The sequence below is a fragment of the Ciconia boyciana genome, chromosome 13 (genome assembly GCF_034638445.1).
Source record: "Ciconia boyciana chromosome 13, ASM3463844v1, whole genome shotgun sequence".
Taxonomy (NCBI): Eukaryota; Metazoa; Chordata; class Aves; order Ciconiiformes; family Ciconiidae; genus Ciconia; species Ciconia boyciana.
In genome coordinates this window covers 16,641,065-16,664,291 of record NC_132946.1, presented here as the reverse complement: position 1 = coordinate 16,664,291, position 23,227 = coordinate 16,641,065, and the positions used below count along the sequence as shown (strand labels likewise).

At 52.0% G+C, this 23,227-nt stretch overlaps 1 protein-coding gene across 2 annotated transcripts in view; it reads left to right on the top strand.

Annotated features, from left to right (window-relative positions):
• RHBDF1 (rhomboid 5 homolog 1) overlaps positions 1-23,174 on the top strand; it is a 38,495-nt gene extending 15,321 nt beyond the window's left edge. For both annotated transcript variants that reach the window (XM_072878508.1, XM_072878509.1), the window contains exons 2-18: positions 1,231-1,366; positions 3,570-3,700; positions 9,519-9,732; positions 11,521-11,727; positions 12,449-12,571; positions 12,732-12,892; positions 15,167-15,418; positions 16,036-16,147; positions 17,047-17,121; positions 17,719-17,880; positions 17,988-18,088; positions 18,841-18,904; positions 19,383-19,477; positions 20,443-20,518; positions 21,045-21,145; positions 21,422-21,575; positions 22,418-23,174. In XM_072878508.1, coding sequence (XP_072734609.1) covers positions 1,253-1,366; positions 3,570-3,700; positions 9,519-9,732; positions 11,521-11,727; positions 12,449-12,571; positions 12,732-12,892; positions 15,167-15,418; positions 16,036-16,147; positions 17,047-17,121; positions 17,719-17,880; positions 17,988-18,088; positions 18,841-18,904; positions 19,383-19,477; positions 20,443-20,518; positions 21,045-21,145; positions 21,422-21,575; positions 22,418-22,837 — 2,562 coding nt within the window. In that variant the 5' untranslated portion in view covers positions 1,231-1,252 and the 3' untranslated portion in view covers positions 22,838-23,174. The remainder of the gene's footprint in view (positions 1-1,230; positions 1,367-3,569; positions 3,701-9,518; positions 9,733-11,520; positions 11,728-12,448; positions 12,572-12,731; positions 12,893-15,166; positions 15,419-16,035; positions 16,148-17,046; positions 17,122-17,718; positions 17,881-17,987; positions 18,089-18,840; positions 18,905-19,382; positions 19,478-20,442; positions 20,519-21,044; positions 21,146-21,421; positions 21,576-22,417) is intronic.
• Positions 23,175-23,227: the final 53 nt, after the last annotated feature.

The window sequence follows — 23,227 nt, the reverse complement described above, 5'->3', positions numbered from 1 at the left end:
AAGAGCACTGAGTTTTAGTCCAAACAGAGAGCTTTTCTCCTACTCCCTTTCAAATCATGTGTGCCTGCTAGGTTAACTGGATGCTTATTCCATCTGTCTACCATGGTGGGGGAAGGGGCTGGGACTCTTGGTTTTTTTTTTTGTTTTTTTTTTTTTTGGTCCCCTATGGGATCTGTGACCTAGGACAACACAAGGAGGGAGCTGGGAGCAAATTGGATCTGTTGTCCCATTCAGCACACATGCTTCCCACTGCTAGCTTGCGGTTGTGTGTGTGCTAGGAGAGGAAGAAATATGGGCTTGTGGAATAACTTAGGTTGGAACGTACCTGTGGAGGTATCTGACCTGATCTCCCTCCAATGAAATGCATTTTCTTAATTGTTTCTCTGAGCGTGATCAGTAAAGTAGGTGCTCTGCCAGCAAGAGTTGCATGGTCCCTGTCCCAGTGTATGCAACCTAAACAGGAGGAGAGAGTTGCAGTACAGTAGAGCGGGCAAGATGACAGCGAATCACTCTGGTTACTTTGGTGTTTTGGTAACACAGCAGTTTTTATTTAAATACCATATCATTATTATTTATGTATGAAAACCACTCTTAGTTCAGGATTAGTGCCAGTTCTCTGTAGCTGTTCATGCTATACTTGTATTACTCTGTGCAATATGTTGTGTTTCTAGAAAATGACTACATTTAAAAGAGATTAGAACCAGCAGTGAGAAACGGCCACTTGCTAATTGCTAAGTAGTAGTTAGGTAGGAAAGTGTGGTGCTTGGCTTTGGGTGAGCAAATGTGCCTGTGTGAGCCACAAGCTGTTTTTAGAGGGAGGTCAGTGGCTTTTGGTACTGCAGTTACTTAGCTGGTTGGACTGGATCCAGATCTCATTAAGATTTAATTCATGACTGGTTCTTAAGGAATCTGGATCTCACAGTAGTCTCAGCAAAAATCTTAATGGGAGGTGACTCTCAAACTTGTGACTGTGGTCTCTGGCACCTGGCTTGAGGTCCTGCAGACCTTAGAAACGTGGTGTGTCCTCTGAGTGTCTGGTCGTGGCTGACCAGTGCAGACACAAGCTGTGATGCCTGAACCCTCCCGAGGAGTTTGGGAAGTCGTCCAGTGTGGGGCTTGGGTCCCATCAGTCACAGCCTGGAGGAGGGCGCTCTGCTCAGCCCTGCCGGCATGTACCGTGTCAGGGATGAGCCTGGCCTGCTCCTGACTGTGATTTCTACCCTCTCCTAGGCCTGAGGACAAACGTGGGACAATGTCGGAGGCACGACACGACAGCACGAGCAGTTTACAGCGGAAGAAGCCACCATGGTTAAAACTGGACATCCCGGTGCCGGTGTCAGTGCCAGAAGAGCCCCAGCCTGTGCAGGTACAGAGGCTGGGGGCAGGAGGGAGGGTCTGTGGAGCTGTGGAGGGGGTGTGCAGAGCCCCACTGTGCTGAGAGCATGCCTGTGCCCGTGGTCTCTGGCAGTCCTGGCTGAGAGAAAGGCAGTGTGTGATGGCAGGTCACGAGGCCATGTGAGAAGCGGCAGAGCCATTGGGTAAATTTATGATAAGTAATTAACTCCCCCTTGAAGGGGATGTGGGAGGGATGAGGGTGGGTTGCTGATGCGCTCCGGTCAGTGGACGTGACTGTTTGGATGTGGGGATTGTGAAAAGTGTCCTGGCTGGGGGGTATGGGAGTGAGGTATTCAAAGAAACATTTCTTAAGGGGACTGGAGGAGCGAAGGGCTCCTAGACAAACATGAGGGCCTGGAAGTGCTGGAGCTCATGCTGAAGTGACCAGGGAATGAATCTGACTTACGAATAGCCAAGATAATGACAGGCTCTCGTCAGTAACAGCAGACAAAGAACAGTTACTGGCAACACAAAGCTGTTGCCAGCATGAGGAACATAAGAAAATCATGTGGGATGAGAAATAAGTAACACTGAAGAGTGGTGAAGTAGAGATGGGGTAATAGGTTAATAGGAACTGTGCAAAGTATGAGAGTAAAACATCCGTATTTGTGCTGGGAATAGGAAGAATAACAGGAATTTTGGCTACCAGGTGGCAAAAACTCTCATGTATGAGTGAGACCTGGGTAGGATGATGGCTGGCTGTTCGTGTGACCTTACTGCAGGAACTACCTGCACCAAAGGCAGAGCTGGAGGGTTCTTACTGCCCAGCTCCCTGGGTGGGGTGCAGTGCCTGGGTTCCCTTGCTTATGTGAAAGAAGAGTTTAGCCATCAGAGAAATGGAGGGTTATACAGCTTCCCTGGAGGGGAGTTGAGGACAAGCTTGTCTTAAGAGGGAACTTATGTTGTGTTTGGAATAGCAAGGGCTGGCCTCTTTGCCATTCCTTGATCCAGGGACTAAAATGCACTTCAGTTATGTGACAGCTTCTGGCAGATGAATCTTCCTGGCCCTGGTCTTCCCTTGGAAGGAAAGTGATCGGGGTTCAGTCTGCAGGGATTAGAAGTGGCATGCAGGGTTTAACAGTGCAGGTTGAAACCTTCTGAATCACTTATTTAAGGCTTTGATGGATGTTCTCTTATCTGAAATCTCTAAAGCCAGCTGGGCACCTTCTGGAGAGGCGCTCTGTACTTATGATGGAAGCGGGCAGAGGTGATGTTCTGTGGAGGTCCAGTGTGCACAGCACAGGCTGTCAGGATAAGAGTGCATAATGGGCTTATACCCTGAGTATCTATGCATTGTTTTCACATAAAACATAACAAAAACGTTAAGGTTAGTGGAAATTATTAGCTTTCTGGGCTAGAGGGGCTGGAGTAGCAAGCAGTCTTGAGGCAGAGACAGCGTCTGACCTGAGAAACAGTTGATCAGAGCTTCACTTGCCAGAGGGACAGTCTGCTCAGCCTGCATTTTACAAATGGGAGACGGTGTCTCTGCCAAGCTGATGAAAAATTAAGCCAGAGCAGCCCTGAGGAGGCAGTTGCATGAGCTGAGAACAGTCTGGTGAGTTATGTCATATTTGGTAGGTGACATTCAGCCAAGACAAGCCAGGAGCTTTCAGACCTGAGTGTGTCCAGGCAATTAGGTTATGAACAAAGCCGATATGGCCTTCCCAGCTTGCTTAGCCTGCACCAGGCAGCAGCTACAGTACACACCCACCCACAGCTCTTGCAGGCTTTTAATGCAGATCCAGAGTCACTTATGAAGCAAATCTCACTTACTGTGCTTCTCTTCACCTTGTGGAGTGATCTAGGAGTGTGTGATCTGGGTTCCTTCTGGCTAGAAAAGCGCCAGGAGGATATGTCGCAGGAGCTCATGTAATACACTCCATCTACAAATGGACATCAGTCCATGGGCCAGGCTAGAGCCAGTCTGAACTGAGACCCACCGCAACACGCAGATGCAGTATCCTTGATGCTGACTGTTCTGTTCTGCACAGCCATTCCTGGCTAGCATGAACACAGTCCTTGTTAGCCTGATTTTGCTGCTCAACTGCATGCACCCAGCTTGTGGCTGGGGTGTTGGGCGGCTGTTGAATTGCTAACTAAATGTTTCACAACCTGACTGGCCTTGCAGAGCATCGCTCTGAGAACATTGACTCCCCTCCTGCTTTTCTTTGCAGCCAACGAGACGTCAGACCTTTCTGCGAAGCGTGAGCATGCCCGCCGACAACACCCGTGTGCCCTCCCTGCCTAACGAAGTGAGGAGACCGGTGCTACAACGACAGACCTCAATCACCCAGACCATCAAGAGGTGAGACGTTGAGTTAATGGAGCCTGCTTTAATGGATTCTGCCATCCATTGCCATCCTTTATTTGTGGATGTATGGTCCTCTGCTTATGCCGTTGCCTGGCACTTAAGTGGCACGCTGTCACACCAAGATTAGGTCGTCTCCCTTGTTATCTATCATGAGGTTGTGGTCTTCCAGCCACAGGGTGGGTGCAGATAGGTTCCCGATATATAAGCCCAGTGGTGCTATATAGCCTGTCTTTAGTAAGTGAGGAGACAAGTCCTGGGAGGAAGATTGTGGTGATCAGGACAATGAATGGTTCTTGCCACTTAGAGACAAATTTTGACTGCCCCCATGCCCTGGGGAGCTGGCTTTTTCTGAGTAACAGGATGCCTCAGGCCCTGATGTTTAGCTGAGACTGTATGATGTGGTGTGCTGGGCTTGCTTTGGTGCGGTATCTGAGAGCATATGATTGCTGGGGGAGGCAGAAGCCCATCCTGAGCAGTCCAGGGCTCTCAGTAGCTTGGCTCCTAGCACTAGCCCATTGGCAGGTCCTTGAGATGGCTATGGGGGGTGATGGAGAGTAGGGACAGGCTGCTCCGGTCCTGTCCCCAACGCCTGCACAGAGGGTTATCATTTGTCCCCATGTCCCAGGGGTCTCTGAGACACGGCCACACACCTGGATGCTCCTTCCCTCCCCATGGCAAAGGCTTATCCCAGTTTGTCCAATGGGAGTGGCTCTCCCAGCTGCTCTCCTGAGATGCCTGGCTTGTATCCCTGGCAGTGTGTCAGACCTGCCTGGATCCCAGGAGCATCTCTGGAGCTCCACAGGTCAGGGGCACTTTCAGCCAGCCAGGCTTTGCCCACTCACAAAGGAGCAACTTTCCAGCTGTGGGAGAGACTGACCTCCCACGCACTGTTTTCCTTTGCCTCAGACGTTCCCCAGCTGCCTTGGCGGTGAAGCTCTCCCGCACCAGCTCTCTGTGATCCTGCTTCTTGTGAGGTTGGGAGGGCTGAGCCATGAAGCAGTGTCTGCTCTTTTCAGGGCTGTGGGCAGCTTCTGGGCCTGCCTGAGGCTGTCCTTGCAGACCTCCCTGCCTTGCCCCTCTCCTTGCCAGGACAATTAGGCAAGAGCATGTCAAGGATGAGGGGACATCCTGGCAGGGTGCTGGGAGGCCCTGACAAGAAGCATTGTGCAGGAGGGGCAAGGCCAGGGTAACCTTTTCCCCCAGAGGTCCTCACAACATGCAGCTTGAGTGTAGGGTGGAGAGGTTGGAGAACTGTGAACCACTTTGGTGCTGGGAGAACAAATTTGCCCCCAGTGCTACTACACTGTAAGACAGACAAGGCACGTGGAGCTACAGTGAGCAAGGAAGGAGTGCTGGATGGTGGTGAAGCTCCCACACACTGAGGGAGATACTAATGTCCTGCCTAGCACTGGGGCAGTGGGCAGACTGTTGCACCAACAAACCCTGTGACATGTGTTCCTCTTGTCTGCCCAGGCTGTAAGGGAAGTGCTGGGGCTCAGGTTGGTGGCTGCGTCCCTGCCTGTGCTTAATGGTCTGTGTAGGCATTTAGTACCCTGGGAGTACATGCGGTCCCACAGGGAGTGACCCAGAGGTGCACAAATGGTTTTGGAAGTCCTGGGAGTCTCCCACTCAGAGTATGTATGTGGGGGGTGCAATGCTATTTTGCAGTGCTGAGTTGTCTCACTCAGGCTGTTGTGCAGCACGGGGGGCGGCCAAGTCTATTCTGTCCAAGTCCTCCGTCCACGGAGGACTCGCAGCTTGTGGCGACTTCTACAGAGTGCTGTGGGATGTGGGTAGGAGAGCAGGTGCAGCAATGGGAAGGGCTTTCCAAAGGGCAGAACTGCAGGAGATGTACACATGACATGACACTAGCAATAAAAGCATGAAATAAGTGGATCAGAAACAAGGACAGGGAACTGGAAAGTACCAAGGAAAGGCCTAAAAACCTGTGCTCTGTTTAGCAGAGCTAGGGATTCAATGGAGAACTGCAGACCATGCATACATAAAGGTGTCCTGGGGATTTGTTTTGTGAGTCCAGGGAGGCTGACTGCCAAGTTTCCTGCTTAACACAGCCCCTAGGATGTACAGAATGTGAAACTGTTCTAGCAGCAGGACTCCACACCATCCTGTTCCCTGGGGCTTGGAGGATACAGATCAAGTGTGAGCCTAAGGTCAAGCCTGTGTGGTCCAGAACATGGCATGGGAGTGATTCATCTGCCTGCATATAGGCATCTAACACCACTTCCAGCCTCCTGGGGTGTCCGAGATGTCCATGCAAGGCAGCAGATGTGGCACAGATAGATTTGTGCACCAGGCAAGATCCCGCCAGGGTCAACCAGAATGGGCCCAGGGCACTTCCAGTGGCACCTGTATCTAAGCAGATCACATCTTGGCCTGCCGACACACTCTGGTGACACATTCCATGCTGACACCCTCTGGTGTCCAAAGCCAGCCAGTGGGATCTGTAGCTGGGCATCTGGGCAGAAGAAGACAGATCACAGAGGTCTGGGCGTTGAGGGGGATTGCAGTATCTGTGGTATCTTCAAGAGCAATGGGAGACATGCGCCAGAGGTACAGATACACCAAAAGGATTCAGCAGCCTCCTGGGTTCAAAGATGGTGTTGTGTGGCTTGAGTTTGGTTGTTTCTCTTAGGTCACGCTCTCAGCTGGAGGCTGCTGTCCCGTGCAGTGTGGCACAACTGCTGCCGATGGGGCTATGGAAGGAGACAGGGAGGTGTTGGATGCAGGTTGCTGCTCCCCTCCACAGCCCTGCAGGCTCCTTCCCTTCACCTGTCTTTTCTTTGCAGCAGACAGGTACGGTTTCAAAGGAGTCAGACCCTGCCCGTTCATGGGCACCGGGTGGGCAGGAGTTCCCTGAGAAAGCGGCAGTCCCTGCCCCGATCGTTTTTCAGGTACTGGTAGCCCTGAGTGTGAAACCCACCCCTGCATGTGTGTGCAAGGGCTGTTGTGAACTGCACAGATTCTGGCTGTTGCTGGGACCACATTGCCTTCTCAGGGCTGGCCAGGAGGCCTACAAACAGGTGGGAGTGAGAAAGTTCATGTGTGCTTCTAACAAAAAACAATTGTCACTCCTACTAAATATGTAGGCAGCTGTCAATAAGTAGCATGGACTAACAAGCTGTCCACCCACCAGCCTCACTCTCTCCTGCCTTTCCTAACAAGCTGTCAACCTCCTGGTGTTCACCATAGCTGGAATATCTCACCAGGGCAGCCACAGCGCAGCCTGCATTTGCTAGCATCAATGCAACATGTGGCATATGCATATGTTGGCCCCAAAGCCTCCTTGGGGCAGAAGGGGAAGGAGGGGAAGCAGCACTGAACAGATGCTAGTCATGTTGGTCCAGACGGGGCTCAGAAGCTGGTGAATGGAACAGAGCATCCGCTCTCTCCCTGTTGACATCATGGCTTTTTCTAATCCAAATGTGACTGTCTTCTTTTTGAGGTGGAGGTCTTCATTTACTTAGGACCAAGGAGATGAGCCGCTCCGGGAGTCCAGGGCACAACGGCCCATCAGCCACCACCCCGAGGCTGGAGCTCAGTAAACTTTTAAATCAGACAGACAGTGTGACTTTGTGCATGGCAGGGACTGGACCTAATGCCCAGGAGTCCATTCCTGTCATACCTTCCTCACTGCTACCCTTGGCCAGATGCCACTCTGGCACTGTGCCCGCCTTTGGTGACTGCTTGCATTTGACTTTCAGGGCTGGTTAGCTCCACACGATGGAAGAGCGAGAGCTGACCTCTGATGTTGGTTCGTTGGTTGTTACAGTGCTCCAGGGAGTCTGTAGGACATGATGGGGCTCCCCAGCTGGACAGGGGCGTCCATCATCTTCCCAGGGTGCTCCAGATACCCTAAACTCTGTAGTCAGCTCTCCTGGACTATCTTGACTATGATCAGAGAGTAGGACAGCTCTTTACCCTGGCCCTGGACCAGTAGTGGTCTCTGGCAGTTCAGGAGTGGTCCTTACAGTGCAAATCAGCTTGTGGTGGTGCTTGTCCTTCCAGGCTAGCGGGAGCACAGTTTCAGAGGACTCCGAGGTGCTGCTGTGGGCGCAATGGGCCATTCATCATCAGGCTCATATGGGCACAAACAACCCTCAGTGCTCTCCGTTTGAGCAGGGGCCCCATGTACGGGCTTGTCACCCAAGGTCACCTTGGTGTTGAAATATTGGTTACAGCAGTCTACGAGAAGCCCTCTGAGTTGTAAGACTGTTTTGTAGTGAGCGTTGTGCCTTTGCATCTGCACGGCCAGAGCATTACGTCTGTGCTGTAGGCTTGGCTTGGGTCTGTCAGGCCAGGTGCTGACCCTAGGCCCTTCTGCTCTGAACGGAGACAAAGGTTGCTCTGATGAGGTGTGGGTCAGAGCGGAGCAGTGCTCCGAGACACGCACGTAGTCCCGTCTCTGAGGTCTGGCCCCTGTTGACTTGCTGCAGGCATTTGGAGACATTTGGGTCAGTGAGGTCAGGTGAGATCTAGCAATGGCCCACGTGACCTCACGCCTGCTGAAGGGTCTGTTCTGGATCATTGGGAGAATGGGGAGGGCTGAGGGCAATGTGTGGTGGTTTGCATCTGGAGATTTTAGCTGGAAAGGCTGTGGGTTTCAAATTCACATCTTTTTACATGGTGGCAGGACACCTTCACCTGTTGGTTGATGGTGTTTTTGCTCGGTAGGGTGCAAAACGCAGGACTAGCTTCCTGACTCCAGTGCACTGACTCAGTTCCCCTGTGTGACCCAAGTCTAGATTTAACCCAGCCTTTACTCCAGTGTATGTTTTAATACTCCCTTTGTGATCTGTGAGGTCTTGCTTCTCACCAGCTGCGGTGCAAATCCCGCCCCTGAGCAGGGGGTCTGAGGCCAGGGTTTCGAGTTTGGCTTGGAAGGACTTTCGGGTTTCGACACCTGGGCCTGACAACTGTAGGCCAACACAGCTTGTCATCTTCTGAGGAAGGATTAACCACAGTGGGAAAGGCTTGGCAGGGCTGCGATGATCTTTGTAGGTTTCGGCTACCAGCTGTCCTGCAGTATTTGAAGTAGGTTATTAGTCTGACTTATCCCAATCCCTCTCCGCCTTCCTTGGGATTTTGCTTCTGATCCACTGCTCTTCTGTGACAGCAGCCACTTGGCAGAAAACCTACCTTGTGGCTGCAACCTTGTGCTCCTGCTTCTGCAACTGGCAGCTTAGAACTGTGTGTGTCTGCCTTAGCAGAGATCAGGACCACAGCAAATATTTGCCATTAATGTTACCTTTGAGGAGGGTAGAAATCCTGCAGCATGAAATGGAGAAGTTGGGGATATCCTGGGAGTGTGGGGCGAGGCTGGGACAGAACAGTGAATTCTGGTGGCTCTGGGGAGAAGCTACACAGCCATGAAACAGTACAATCCCCCAATGGGGACCTAGAGCTGGCCTGAAGATGGTAAGTGTTTTCAATAGATGGTTTTTAAAGAAAAAAAAACCTTTCACCAAGTTATTTTCCAAATTTCTGTTGCATCTCTTTTTCTTCCTTCTTAGAAAAACTCAGAACAAACTGTCCTTTACACACAGTGAATCTCTCCTGTCATTTTTCTTCTGTCTTAAGAGACAGAATGCTGTTGATGGTTGAACATTTCCGGCCAGCATTGTCAGGTTGCTAAAACCAGCTGAGGACAGGCTGTGAGATGCTTGTGGGGAAGAGTTCTGCCTGTCTTTGAATTGGGGTGGGCTGGAAGTGACTCCCAGGGGTTTTGTCTTCTCATGTGCATAGTCCAAGCAAACATAATGCTTCTTTGCACTTGTATGCTGGCATCTTTCAGAGGCACAGCGGACTGGTTTGGAGTGAGCAAAGACAGTGACGCTACTCAGAAATGGCAGAGAAAGAGCCTCCGCCACTGCAGTCTGCGGTATGGGAAGCTGAAACCTCAGGTCATCCGGGAAATGGACTTGCCCAGTCAGGACAATATTTCTCTAACAAGCACAGAGACTCCTCCTCCGCTCTATGTTGGACCCTGCCAGCTGGGCATGCAAAAGGTGAGTAACCTGGGACAGAGTCAAGGCCATCATGAGTTTCCTGCATGGTGTCTCTACCACTTTGGCAGCTGTGACCTATCTGTGGGCTTAGTTCTGCCTGAACATGTCTGGGCTCCACGTTCAGACACTTCTCAAGTCTCAGATACAGTTTGGCAGACTCCCTCCTTCAGCCGCCTCTCTCCGGTCTCATTGGCTGAGATCCCTCCGCTGTTTCAGTGATAGGCTCAGAGCTGTGTTTGTCATGTTGTGGCTATGGCAGTGATTAGATGTGTACAGCGTGTCCAACAGCTATCAGCTCGGGCTTTTTGCTGCCATTTTGCAAGGACAAAATTCTATTGTACACCAAGCGGCCAGTATCCTGGACCCAAATATACAGTAACAGGCCTGGTATCACTCAGGACCCTTGCCTAGTGGATCCTTGTCCCAGGCAGAATGCAGGCAGTAGCACAGCTACTGTCCTCATAGAAACCTGGTTATGTTTTAAGACTTTGAAAAGTGTCTCTTGCATCAGTGGTGCTACAGCTCTGCTCACGGGTCCTCAGAAATGGTTTTGAGTGCCTGCAAAGGGCATCTGGTAGCCCCCTACTCGCTACTTTCAAGTGTGACCCCAGGGGACAAGACCCAGTCAAGCACATCCAGTTACCAGCACTTCAGAACTAACCCACAATATCCCAGCTCTTCCCTTTGCTCCATTCAGCGATAGTAATCGATGTGGTTGATTACCGTGCGTTAGTGAGCACCACTGCAACCTGGGCAAGTGGGGAAACAAATTCCTTCCAAAGCAGGTTAGTCTGTGACCTGAAGCCTGGCTGCATCACTGAGCAGAGGAGAATATTGTGCATCTTTCAATCAAGTTTCACCTTGTTGTGCTCTTTCCTGTTTTCTTACTAGCTGAAGTGTCTTGCAGTTAGTCTTTGGTCACAGGAGGCTCAGAAATATTGTTGGGCTCTGTGTGGGCTACATTAAATCAGAACATGGTACTAGTAGGTGTAAGCCCATAAAGCTTCCTGTTGAGTGTGCAACTGTGGATTAAAAAAAGCTCGTAAAACATTAGGATAGAGCACAGAAGTCTTATGGAAACCGCAGCTGTGATGATGTAAGGACAGAGGCAAGGTTTGTAGCTGAAGGCAATATTTTCATTGGGTTGATTCGTATGTTTGGAAGAAGTGAGAGTGTTGGCCTGAAGAGTCCCAAAGAAGGGCTTGCAGCTCCCGGAAGCTTGCCTGCTTTTTCCAGCTGTTGTAACTTAATTAATGGAGGCAGATGTAAATATACAGTTAAGCTTCAACAGGATACTGTTTAAGTCCTGGGCTGTCCAATATCAGAAAGGAAACTAGCTGGAGAAAGAGCATGGCTGTTTTCAGGGATTTCTCAAACTCCTGTTCAAACAGCACATTCTCTGACTGTAGAGCTCACTGGCACAGGAGATGAATGAAACCAAGAGCTTAGGAAGGGCTAAAGGAGGTTTGGAGTCTCCTGTGAACATCAGGAACATTCTGGGTGAAAACAGTCAATACCAACAAAAGAAAAAGGAAAAAAAGAAAAAAAAAAGGCAGGAGGAGAGGTTTGCGGGCTTAGGTTTGAGGCTTACAACTAGGGCTTAGCTTGCAACAGGTTATTCGGTATCTCCCTGTTGTAGAATTGCTTGTTGGTCCATCCAGCCTGGTTCTTGGTCAATCCCAGGAGCCAGGCCTCTGTCATGGTCTCAAGATGTTTGCTTGGAGGGAGGAGGGTTTGGTAGGGAAGGGTTTGGGGGTGAATGGACTGATGGGCTGCTTCTCTCGGCAGATCATAGACCCCTTGGCCCGCGGCCGAGCTTTCCGTATGGCTGACGACAATGATGGCTGCAGCATCCCACACACACCGATCACGCCAGGTGCCACATCACTCTGCTCCTTCACCAGCTCGCGCTCAGGGTTCAATCGCCTCCCACGACGGCGGAAACGGGAGTCTGTTGCCAAAATGAGTTTCCGAGCAGCTGCGGCTTTGGTGAAGGTACTGTCTGTGGGAGGGCAGGGACCAGTCTGGCAGCAGGATGGGGCTCTGCCCTGAGAGAAGAATGAGAGGGAAGGAGCTGCTGAGCAGAGAGGATGGGGAGAGTAGTGGTGGAGGGGAAGAAGCCAAGCCATTTCCTGTTCTGTTTCAGCCATGTGTCTAGGAGGCCGGATTTGCAAGAAGCAGGGATGATGGCTAGGTTTTGGTACAGGTCTTGCTTTCCCTTTATTGGCCTGGGGCTTTGATTCCCACAGCCAGCAGCCTCAGAGCATTCCAGCAGGTCCAGTTCAGCCTTCCTGGACCTCTGGGTGGTCCATCTGCACCGGGTCAGCAGTCATGGAAGAGCAGAAGTACCTGAGGCTCTTACTGTGCAAGTCTCTTCATACTGCCAAGTGTCTGCTTTCCTGGGCCCAGTGACCTTTTTGCTGTGTCCAGTACCACCCGTCACTGTGGTTTGGTCGGAGGCATGGAACAATACATGGTAGAGGAGCATGTTGCAAGCCTCACCCGCAGAGGACATGGGCACTGTGGATTGAGAAGTGGGGTGACACCTGTGAGTCTCACCAGGAAGGTGTCACACATCAGCAGGTCTGCTGTGCTCCACACACAAGCGTGAACCAGCTCAGCACTTAGGCTCCCTGTGCGCTGGCTGGGGTGGCCCTGCATGTGCCTGGGGTTCTGTTTTCTGGCAGTGACTTGATGCCACTTTCTCTGGCTACAGGGGCGCTCTGTGAAGGACAGCACCCTGAGGAGAGCTCAGCGGCGCAGCTTCACACCAGCAAGTTTCCTGGAGGAGGACACAGTGGATTTTCCAGATGAGCTTGACACTTCTTTCTTCGCTCGGGTGAGCGGCAGGGTTCTGGCATGGTACTAGCCCCAGTGGCAGTGCAAGACTCTAGGTCTGGCAGGTGTGTGTTGCGGAGAGCAGCACTGCTTTCTGCCACGGCTGCTGTCTCAAATGTGATGCTGGCTTCTTCTGATGGGACCTCTGTTTCTCTGCCCAGGAAGGAGTCCTTCATGAGGAGCTCTCTACTTATCCGGATGAAGTGTTTGAGTCGCCATCAGAAGCTGCAATCAAAGATGCTGAGGTGAAACCCCCAGATCAGACAGATCTCACAGGAGGTGCCTTGGACAAAAATGAGCTTGAAAGAAGTCACTTGCTACTGTGAGTGTCTCCCTGGAAGCTGCCAAAGCCTAACATGGGGTGGCCAACCCATTCAGAGTGGGGCCTCCTGCGTGGAGGAAGCCAGGATCTGAATGCTGTGGGTGCTTGGTGCAGAGCTCAAAGAACAGTGCAGTGATGGGTTTTCTTTAAACCCAGCTTAAGACCTCCTTCCCCAGCTACCCATGCATGTGAAACGTGACTCTGAGGCCACCTCTGCAGTCTCTCCAGCAACTTCCAGCCTCATGTGATGTGTTTGAGACTATCATGCCTTGAGGAAACAAAAGACACTTTAAATCAGCTGTGAGGATGCTGGGGGCCCAGCCTTTGGCTATGGAGAATGTAGCAAAGACGAGAAGGCTGTTGCCATTGCCACAGTCACCAGGAACTGTTGTCTTGCTCCAAGGAGCGGTATGAAGCATTCCTGAGTGTCAAGCTGGGCTACATTCCTCACTCTAAATGAGAGAAAGGTGTGGCACTGATGCCGAGAGCCCTACAAATATGTGGGTGGTACTGTATTGTGTGCCTAGATTTTTTCCACCTGAGTAACTGGTACTGAGTAATTGCTCTGTATCGTTTCCGAGTCAGCTGTAGCTTAGCTGGCAGCTCACCCCAGCAGAGACCTCTGCTGGGTGTGAACATGGAGCAGACAGGGAGGTCCTTGTTGTGGTTCTGCTGCTCACGGCCCATCTTGCTGTGTTGGCACTTTCCCTTCAAGTGTTTCCAAGAACTTGACTCAGTCTTAACATAAGTGGAAGCAGCAAATGGTGGGAGTTTGTTGTCACTCCTCTGAGATGGTCTCGGTCTTCTTGGCTCCATTTGGATCTCCTTAAATAGTTTTATTTATTGAGGAAAACAGATTTCTTTCACACTTCAGAGAACTGTTATCAGAATCATAGTTGGGTGTCCTTTTAGGTGACCAGGTGTTTATTTTGGCATAGGCTGATAGCCCAGCACCAGAAATACTGGGAAACAGCGCGTCCGTAACACAGAAACCACTTGAACTCTTGGGGCAAGAGTTCGCTGCAGTGGAATCTGCACTTTCTGTTGGAGAAGGGCTTCCCCAGGGGAAGTTGGGACTTTCAGCTTTATGAAACTGCATCTTCTGCAAGGTGCAATACTGAAAATAGCTGAAGTTTCACAGCAGTGGTTTTGGCTAAAGAGGTTCAGATTCTCCCTCATCCTGTTGCTTGTCCATACTTCAGAGCTGTCATGATCTCTCCAAGATGCTCTGGTGATCTTTCAGAAAAAAGTTTGTCAGCTGGTTTCTCTGACCACTTCTGACAGCCATTGTCTCTGTGCAGAGAGGGTCATTTAGGAAGCCAGAGGAGGTAAACTAGACTAGAGCATGAGTCAGGGACATGCCTACTACAGTGCTAGGCAGTGAAAGTGCTAGCAAGTGCTAGCAAGGGTGAAATGGTAGGTAGTGGTTTTGGTTTTTTTTTGGTCAGGGTCTGAATGCTGCAGACCTGACCTCCAGACTGCTGTTTAAGAGCAAAGAAATACAAAAACGTCTGAATATGATGGAGACTTACAAAGCAGGTACTATGCACCAGCAGCTTGTGCAACGTTCATTGCATACTCTATTTCGGTAAAAAAGGCCTTCCTTTAGACAGTGATGCTTGGGATTTTTATTGTGTTGTTGAAGCCTGGTTTTGTTGTTCTCCTGAAAAATGCATGCATCGGTGCAAATAATGGGAGGAATGGAAGACAGATCGTGAGAGGTAACTGGCACAGCTTGCAGCATGTGACAGTGTCACTTTCTTGGTCTGGGAAGCTGCTTAGATTCCTGCTCTTCTCTTCTGTCCGATTTGGTGGGCATGGGGGTTTGACTTGCCAGTCCAATCACAGTAAAATGCTTCAAGGGTGGGGGTTTCCATTGCTGGGCTAAACTACACTTCCATTTCATAGCAGAGAGCAGAGTAAGAGGAATGAAGTAGAGGAGGAAATAGATGTGCATGAGGCTGCAGATGTGCCCAGCTGCAGCCTCCCCATTTTAGCCTGTTGCCAAAACACTTTAAAGCCTTGAGGGCTCCTTGTTGCTGGGGCTTAGTTTGGCACAGCTGCCTGGTGCCGCCTTCTGCATGTAGTCTTGCGCTTTCATCAACTGGTGCTGTGTAACCCTTTGAAATACAGCCTCCACTTCAGGGCATCTTGCTCAGCCCAGCTGTGGTGGGACAGACAGAGGGTCTGCTGCCACCATAGACTAGGGAAGGGCTGGTCCCCATTGCTGTGCAGTGGAGAACAAAACCATTGCTGTCCTGCTTTTTGTTTCAGCCCACTGGAGCGAGGCTGGAGGAAGCAAAAGGATGGGGCCCTGGCACAGCCCAAGGTCCGCTTGCGGCAGGAGGTGGTGAGTGTCAGCCCACAGAAGCGTGGCCAGCGCATCGCCGTCCCTGTCAGGAAGCTCTTTGCCAAGGAGAAGAGGCCGTATGGCCTGGGTATGGTGGGGAAGCTGACAAACCGTACATACCGCAAGCGCATCGACAGCTACGTCAAGCGGCAGATTGAGGACATGGACGATCACAGGTAAGCTGCAGTCATAGAAGGGGTCCCAACAAAACTAGCGAGTGAGTAGTTGCTCTTGCCCTTCGGTGACTCAGGTCACTGCCTTGGGTGGTTGGGTGAAACCTGCTGCTAACACCCCCCAGTCTGTATCCCTGAAGTACAGTGCAAACTGCAGCAAACAGCAGCATGTTAGCATAATGGTGCACTGGGAGCTCACCCTGCTCCTCATGTTGCTTTGGGTGTCTGTATCTCTGCTACCTGGAGGGACTGCAGATCTCTGCCCCACCATCACTGTCCTGGGTTGAACAGGAAGGCTCAGGTATCCTTGCTCTGGTCATTCCCGTAAAGTCATTATTTCAGACACATAGCACACTTTGGCATCAGGCTTATGTGTTCTCATGGATGTTTTTTTGGGAAAGGGTGATTTGCCCAGTGTAATGGGGGAGTCAGAGTAAACAGGGTCTGTCTGACAATGACCTTAGGTCATTGCCTCCAGTCTCGTGCATCCCTAGGTGATCCTGGCCCTGTACCCCAGATTCTGCCAAGGTCCCTGGGGAAAAACAGCAGCTTGTCTCCTGTGTTCTGTGAGTAGGTGCCTGGGTTTCTGCCTCTGATCTTTTCCCTTTCCCTCCATCCAGGCCTTTCTTCACTTACTGGGTCACCTTTGTGCATTCACTCATCACCATCCTCGCTGTGTGCATCTATGGCATTGCCCCTGTGGGGTTCTCACAACATGAAACTGTTGATTCAGTAAGTAAATCCCCCTAACTTGCCTGGAGTGTGATTGTGTCTCAGCTTTCAGCTGCTGACTCTTGTGTCGTAGTCTTCAGCACATTGGCTACTTGCCTGAGGGCCTTGACAGCTGGATGCTGGGTGTCCAGCCTTGGGGGGCTGCCTGCAGCATCTCTAGGAGCCCCCATGCCGCCTTCTCTCCCTCCTGCAGCCACATTGCTCTTGATGTGAAACTATATCCGGCACAAAGCATGGTGGGCTCTTTGCAGGCTCTCGTTGTCTCTGTGTTGGGACCCCTTTCAAACAACTTGTTCCCCTCCTGGTGGAGACCAGAAGGATGTTCATGGCAGGGAAATATTTCAAACCTCAGTTAAGTTTTTGCAACAGTTGCAGGTTTTTGCTTCTGCCAGGACCAAAACTGACCTGTCTGACTTTGAGAGCTGATCTTGAAGCTGTTTGTAGCCTTCCCACATGTTGTTAAAGGTCTCTGGGGTACATATCTCCTCAGCCATATCCTCATCCATGCAGGGAGCTTCTCACCTATGTGTCTGACAGCTTTCAGAGCACTGTCACCAACACCTGAGCCTATACTGCCGGCAGGTGCTACTTATGCTCCTGAGCTGTGTGAAGCTTTTTGCTGGCTCTCAAGCCAGTCCCAGGTCTCCTGGGATTTCTTGAAAGTTGAAGTAGCCAGAGATAGACATTTTCAATGAAATCTTAAGGTGAACATGCCCAGGCCTTCATGGTGGTTTATCTGTGATACTGCAAAAGACCAGTTTGAGAGAACCGTGTGCCCAGTCATCGGCTGTGGGGATTTCTGTTCATCCTGGGTACTGTTTTCACCAGCCCCTGCTGCTTGCCCTGCTGATGACCCTGTGGGCAGGAGCTCATGGGGCTCTCGCTTTCTCTCCTTGCAGGTCTTGCGAAACAGAGGGGTTTATGAAAATGTCAAATACGTTCAGCAGGAAAACTTCTGGATTGGCCCCAGCTCAGTGAGTGGCTGGGACTGTTGGTGGGCTGATGGGGGACTGCGTGCTGCAGCCATGCCACCCCAGGGAGCAGGGCCCTCCGCTGCTTGGAGCTTGGTGCTAGCAGCTGCTGTTGGCTGGACATCCCATGGGGCCCAGCTGTCACTGGCAGGGTGTGGCAGTGCTCCTGGCCCCAGCCACCCTGCAATATGGGCTACGAGGAGGCTGGGATGGACCTTGGCACTCCTGCTTTGCACCCTGTTCCTAGGAAGCCAAGCATAGGGCCAGAGAAAATGCAGGCGTTGTATGGTGTGTGACAGCTTTCCTGATGCCATTCCCCCTGGGAAAGGCTGTTGTGTCCCAAAATTTCCTTTCTCTGGCCACAGTGCTGGCCTTTCTGGGGCCATGGGCAAGGAAATCCCTGAACTTTTGTTCTGGGCTTGCCTTCTTCAAAGTAGATACTGAGAGTATGCCTGATATGTGTTGGGCTTCATCATGCAGGACTTGTCCCTGGTCCCTTGACTCCTGATAGGGGTATCCTTTGCAGTTCTCCCAGCCTGCTCTGCCCCAGGCAATCATTACCTGCCCCTTGGCTGAGCTGAGCATTTCCATCTCTGCCAGGAGGCCCTGATCCACCTAGGGGCCAAGTTCTCACCGTGCATGAGGCAGGACCAGCAAGTGCACAGCTTCATCAGCGCCAAGCGGGAGAAGGAGAAGCACTCGGCTTGCTGCGTGCGGAATGACAAGTCGGGCTGCGTGCAGACTTCGGAGGAGGAGTGCTCAGTGAGTGTGGTGGCCCCTTTCCTGCTGTCCCTGCAGGCTCAGGCCCACTTCTGTTGATGCTTCTCCCACCGTGGGCTTCACAGTGACACCTTTCCTCTCTCCTGCAGTCCACGCTGGCCGTGTGGGTGAAGTGGCCCCACCACCCCAGCACACCAATGCTGGCAGGAAGCAAGAGGCAATTTGGGTCTGTTTGTCATCAGGACCCCAGGTAGGTCCTGCCTACCCTAGCTGCTGTCCTGGGGGGGCAGGGCTGCTGTGACAGTAGAGTTAGAGAGGCATGGAGTCCCAGGCCAGTTGATTGCTGGATGGGACAGCATCTGCTCTGGAGACCAAGGGACATGGGGGCAGTGATGTCCCCACCTGCCCCAACAGCTGCAAGGGAGGCAGAAGCAGAGTCTGGTGATATTTCAGCTCCCCCTAGTCTCAGTTGCTGTTGGCTGCCCACCTGCACAGTGGCTTTTTGTGAGCTGTGGGTGCCTTCCTCATCCCTCTCCCCCTCCTCACCTGCTCCCTTCACAGGCTTCCTTCTTGGGGTACAGCAGTCACATTCCCAGCACACCTCTGCCCCAAAGCCCTACCAGCCTCTGGGTGCCACAGCACACCTTTGCCCTCAGTCACCATGGGCTGATGTAGGGCTGAGACCAGCTGAATGCCCACCTTTGGGGCTGTGTCCACCTGGAGAGGAGCCACTGAGTTGCTGGGCAGCTGCGTGCTCTCGGATGGCTGCCTTTGTGCTGAAGCTGTGATCTCTGCTCACTGGAAGGAGGCTGCAGGTTTGATCAGTACAGCCTTGGCCGCTCTGATGTAGCGTGTCACCAGCCCCTTGCCAGGGACAGAGAGGAGCTGTGGGACCGCAGCCTGGGGACAGGGACAGTGTGCTGGCTCCCTGGGGGATCCTGCCTGCTGCTGGTGCTGGGGAAAGTAATTTCTCAAGGTGATTTCTGCTTTCTGTTGCTGCAGGGTGTGTGAGCAGCCAGCCTCGATGGAGCCCCATGAGTGGCCGGATGACATCACCAAATGGCCGGTGAGCATCGCTGCTGGCACAGGGCCCGTATGGGCAGCTGGAATATGGCATTTGCATCCCACTGCGCAGAGCCATAGCTGTGTTGGTGGAAGGGGGGTGGGTCTCTGGTGCAGCCTCCTGCTCATTGTCACAAACACCAGATCAGGGCAGCCATGGTTTTGTCTAGCCAAGGCTCGAAGCCCTCCAACAACAAAAGTTCCCCTGTGCCAGCTGAAGCCCTGCGAATGCCCGGGGCCCTGCCAGGGTAACAGGGTGATGGAGACTGACTCTGCCTCTGGGCTGTTTTCATCCCTCAGTGGAGAGGAGGTGTTGATTGATGCTCAGGCAGATGGGGTGTCAGGCACCACCTTGCTGTCAGAGAGAGGCCTTGGGAGGCCCGTGTCTGTGGGACTGGCTACTTTCCAAGGGGCTGTTTTGACTTTACCCAGGCAGCAAGCAAACCATGGCTGTCTGACTGCAGCCTGTTGTCATTTTCCAGATCTGCACAAAAAACAGCGCTGGGAATTACACCAACCACCTTCACATGGACTGCGTGATTACAGGCCGGCCCTGCTGCATTGGGACCAAAGGAAGGTAATGAGTTTTACCTGTATGGAGAGGGGCTGGGAGTTGGGGTGAGACACAGCGGGCCCTTTTCAAGCTATAGACACAGCCATTTGTCCTTGTCCTTCCCACATGCAGTCCAGAGCCCTGCTGGGAAGGGGAGTTGGACAGGGAGCCATGACGGATCTCCCAGACGGAGCAGGACTCTGGGATGAGAAAGAGATAACAGCCAGCCCGAGTCTTTGGTGCGGCAGGGTATCTCACTCCACTGGTCCTGCAGTTTGGAGGGACTCAGATCCCGAGGCATTAAATACTTCTGCTGGGGAGTTCTGCACTCTTCCTTGGGAATGGCCAGCTTGGTCCTGACAGGCTACATTGGCCCCAGCCTGGCGTCCCTGAGCACTCAAGATGTCAGGAAACAACCTGCTCTGGGTTTGCCAAGGAGGAAGATGCTGTTCTTCCTCATGTTGCTCCTCAGCTGAGAAGTTACCCACTGCTCGGGCCTGGCTTTCCCTGCTAGGGAGAAAGGTCAGTGCTGCCCGAAGGAGTTTGTCCCTGAAAGTCACGACCAGGATGCTCTTGGCCTAGTCTCCCCTTTCCACTCTGTCAGCCGGAGAGGCACAAGACTCCCCCAGCCCTAGAGACACAGCTTCTCCAAGCTCTGGTGGTTCTTTCTCAGCTGTAACTAGCTCAGCTTTAGCACTTGTTTTGGAGCCCCTGTATGCAGGGCATTACCCTGTGGAGGTGACTCAGGCTTGCCTGTGGGAGAGAACAGGAGGGGTGCATAGAGGGTGGCACTGGGCCCAAACGGGAATGTATTAGTGCATCTGTTGCAGAGACACTACAGCGTGTCGGGGGCAGCTGAAGGCATCAGTTCTCATAGGCAGTCTTGGGATAAGACAAGGGGGAGCGGGTGGCCTGGGAGGGCACAGGATGGTCCATTGTGCCTTCCATGTGTGATTTGTTCCTCATTTTGATGACTGTGCCTCCTCCAGGTGTGAAATAACCTCCCGGGAGTATTGTGAATTTATGCGGGGCTATTTCCATGAGGAGGCAACACTCTGCTCTCAGGTAAGCATGGTGTTGGGGGTTTGTATGGCTGCCCTTCTCCCTCGTGTTCCCTTAGCAGCTTGGCAAGATCTGGGGGCAACTGTGCTGCAGTGTAGGTGGGAGTCCTGTGTCCTGTCCCACCCTGAGCCCAAGGGAAGTTGCTGATCCAGGCTGTAGTGGCAGAGCTGGCTGCATCTGTCCCTCGTTGGAGATCAGTTGAGGACTTGGGCTGGCAACTGCGAAAGCCCAACACAGGACGACTGTGGAAGCAGCAGGAGAATGCTCCATGCTCCATGGGCGAGCAAACACGCATGTCTCAGCTGTGCATGTGTTGGGGCGAAGAATGAGGGCATAAAGCTACCATAGGGAATGGGGGGGTTATGTGTGACTTGGTGTTGGATACATGGGTTGGGACTTGATATAGCAGAGAAGAGCAAGGAGAGCCCTTCTTTCAGAGCTAACTGCAGTCTCTGCTCTGGCCTTAGTAACCAGCCATGCTGGCTGGCACTGGCTGGCACACCTCACAACCCCTCTTCTGCTGCCCTAGGTGCACTGCATGGATGACGTCTGTGGACTCCTCCCTTTCCTAAATCCAGAAGTCCCTGACCAGTTCTACCGCCTCTGGCTCTCACTTTTCCTCCATGCTGGGTAAGCATAGGTGTGAAACTTCCACTATCTGGGTGGGGGAACCCTGAACCCTGGGATTGCTATTGAGGGCTGTTCTGGCAGTTCCTTCCCTGGGGGACACGGAGGGGCTGAGCTGTTGTCCCTACTGAGGTTTACCATGCTGTGTTTGCTGGGAGGGATATTAGAGACATGGGCAAGGCCAGAGCAGGAGCTCTCAGCAAGGCTTGGCAAAGAACACCAGCACAGGGGTGACTTTCAGTGGCTGCTGCTTCAGCTCCTGTACTCTGAACTTGGCAGGATCCTGCACTGTCTGGTTTCAATCTGTTTCCAAATGACGATCCTGCGGGACCTAGAGAAGCTGGCAGGATGGCATCGCATCTCTATCATCTACCTGCTCAGTGGCATTACTGGGAACCTTGCCAGTGCAATATTTCTACCCTACAGAGCAGAGGTGGGTCTCCTGCAGACTAGGGTCCCGGTAACTTGCCCCGAACACAAGCCTTCTCTACATGCCTGTGCCTCTCTGGCAGAGGCAGAAGTCCAGAGCTGGGTTCATCTCTGCAGCACATGGCTTGTGCAGATTTGTAGCTAGAAGATAGCACCACGCTGTCACGTGGCTGCTGAGCAATAACATCCCCCAGAGTACCCTGGGCTTTCCAGGTGACTGGCCCAGTCTGGCTGCAGTAAGAAGGCTGCCTCTCATAATGAATGGGGGGTTTGTCCAAGCACAGGATAAGAGAGGCCCCTGGCAGGCTGGGAATTGAGAGCTGTAGCTGGTGCCAGAGACCCTCCACATGAGTGGCAGGCAGGAGAGGGGTGAAGAGCAGAGCTCACCTTTCCCACAGACTGTCCAGGACTGTCCCTCGCCACATGACACAGCTGGAGAAGTCTGATGCAACCATCCGGCTTCACTTTAGAAGACTGCGTGGCAGGACCTGGAGGACTATCTTCCAGCTCCTTCAGTAAGGAAAAGTGCATGGTGGGTGGGGGGAGCCAGGAGATTGCCTTCAAGGGCTTCTCCACTCTGGTGACTTAAACCAGATCTGCCCTCCTTAAATATAAAGTCTGTTCTGGTGATTGCTGCCCTCACACCTACCTTGATCCTAAATCAAACCAGGCCCCTTTACTCCTTGAACCCCGTTATAAGGATGAAGTTGCAGGCTGTGGCATCTCTTTCCCAAGAAACACTGAACAAGGAGTTGAATGATAAATAACTGTAATGCCTGGAGCTGGCTGCAGAAGCCAGGCAGATGGGATGTGCCTGATGTTACCTGTAATGCTCTTCTTCTGCAGGTTGGCCCTGCAGGATCCCAGTTTGGGATTCTGGCCTGTCTCTTTGTGGAGCTCTTCCAGAGTTGGCAAATCCTGGCACGCCCATGGAGGGCTTTCTTCAAGCTGCTGGCTGTGGTGCTCTTTCTTTTTGCCTTTGGCCTCCTGCCTTGGATTGACAATTTTGCTCACATTTCAGGATTTATCAGTGGTTTCTTCCTCTCCTTTGCCTTCCTGCCCTACATTAGCTTTGGGAAGTTTGATTTATATAGGAAGCGATGCCAAATTATAGTTTTCCAGCTCATCTTCATTGCACTCTTCTCAGGACTTGTGATTCTGTTCTATTTCTACCCCATCAAGTGCGAGTGGTGCGAGTTCCTTACTTGTATACCATTCACAGACAAATTCTGCGAGAAATACGACCTGGATGCACAGCTCCACTGAAAGGCAAAGACTGGCTTCTCGAGCAGGCACTGGAGATGGACTGTCTTTGCGTTTGCTGTGCCAGTTCCATGTGGACAAAGCCTCTAATCCAATGACACTTCTAACCCTGCCCATGGTTAATTTAAACTGTCTCCTTAGCACTTGGCAGGCATGTTTTGCCTTATCTCGAAGACTCTGAAAACAGAACGTTTGTGCCTTGTTCAATTGTATTGAACCTTTTCTGCTGCCATTATTTTTATTACACTAGTTTCAATACTACATTTTTAACCAGAGTTGTTTACTACTGCTAAGGTGGTGATTAAATGGTAAGGTAGCGTTTTAGCTACTGTTAATTGTTCGGCATAGTCTGTGGCTACGTTTGTTACTTTCTCACCTATGCTGTTTCATGTA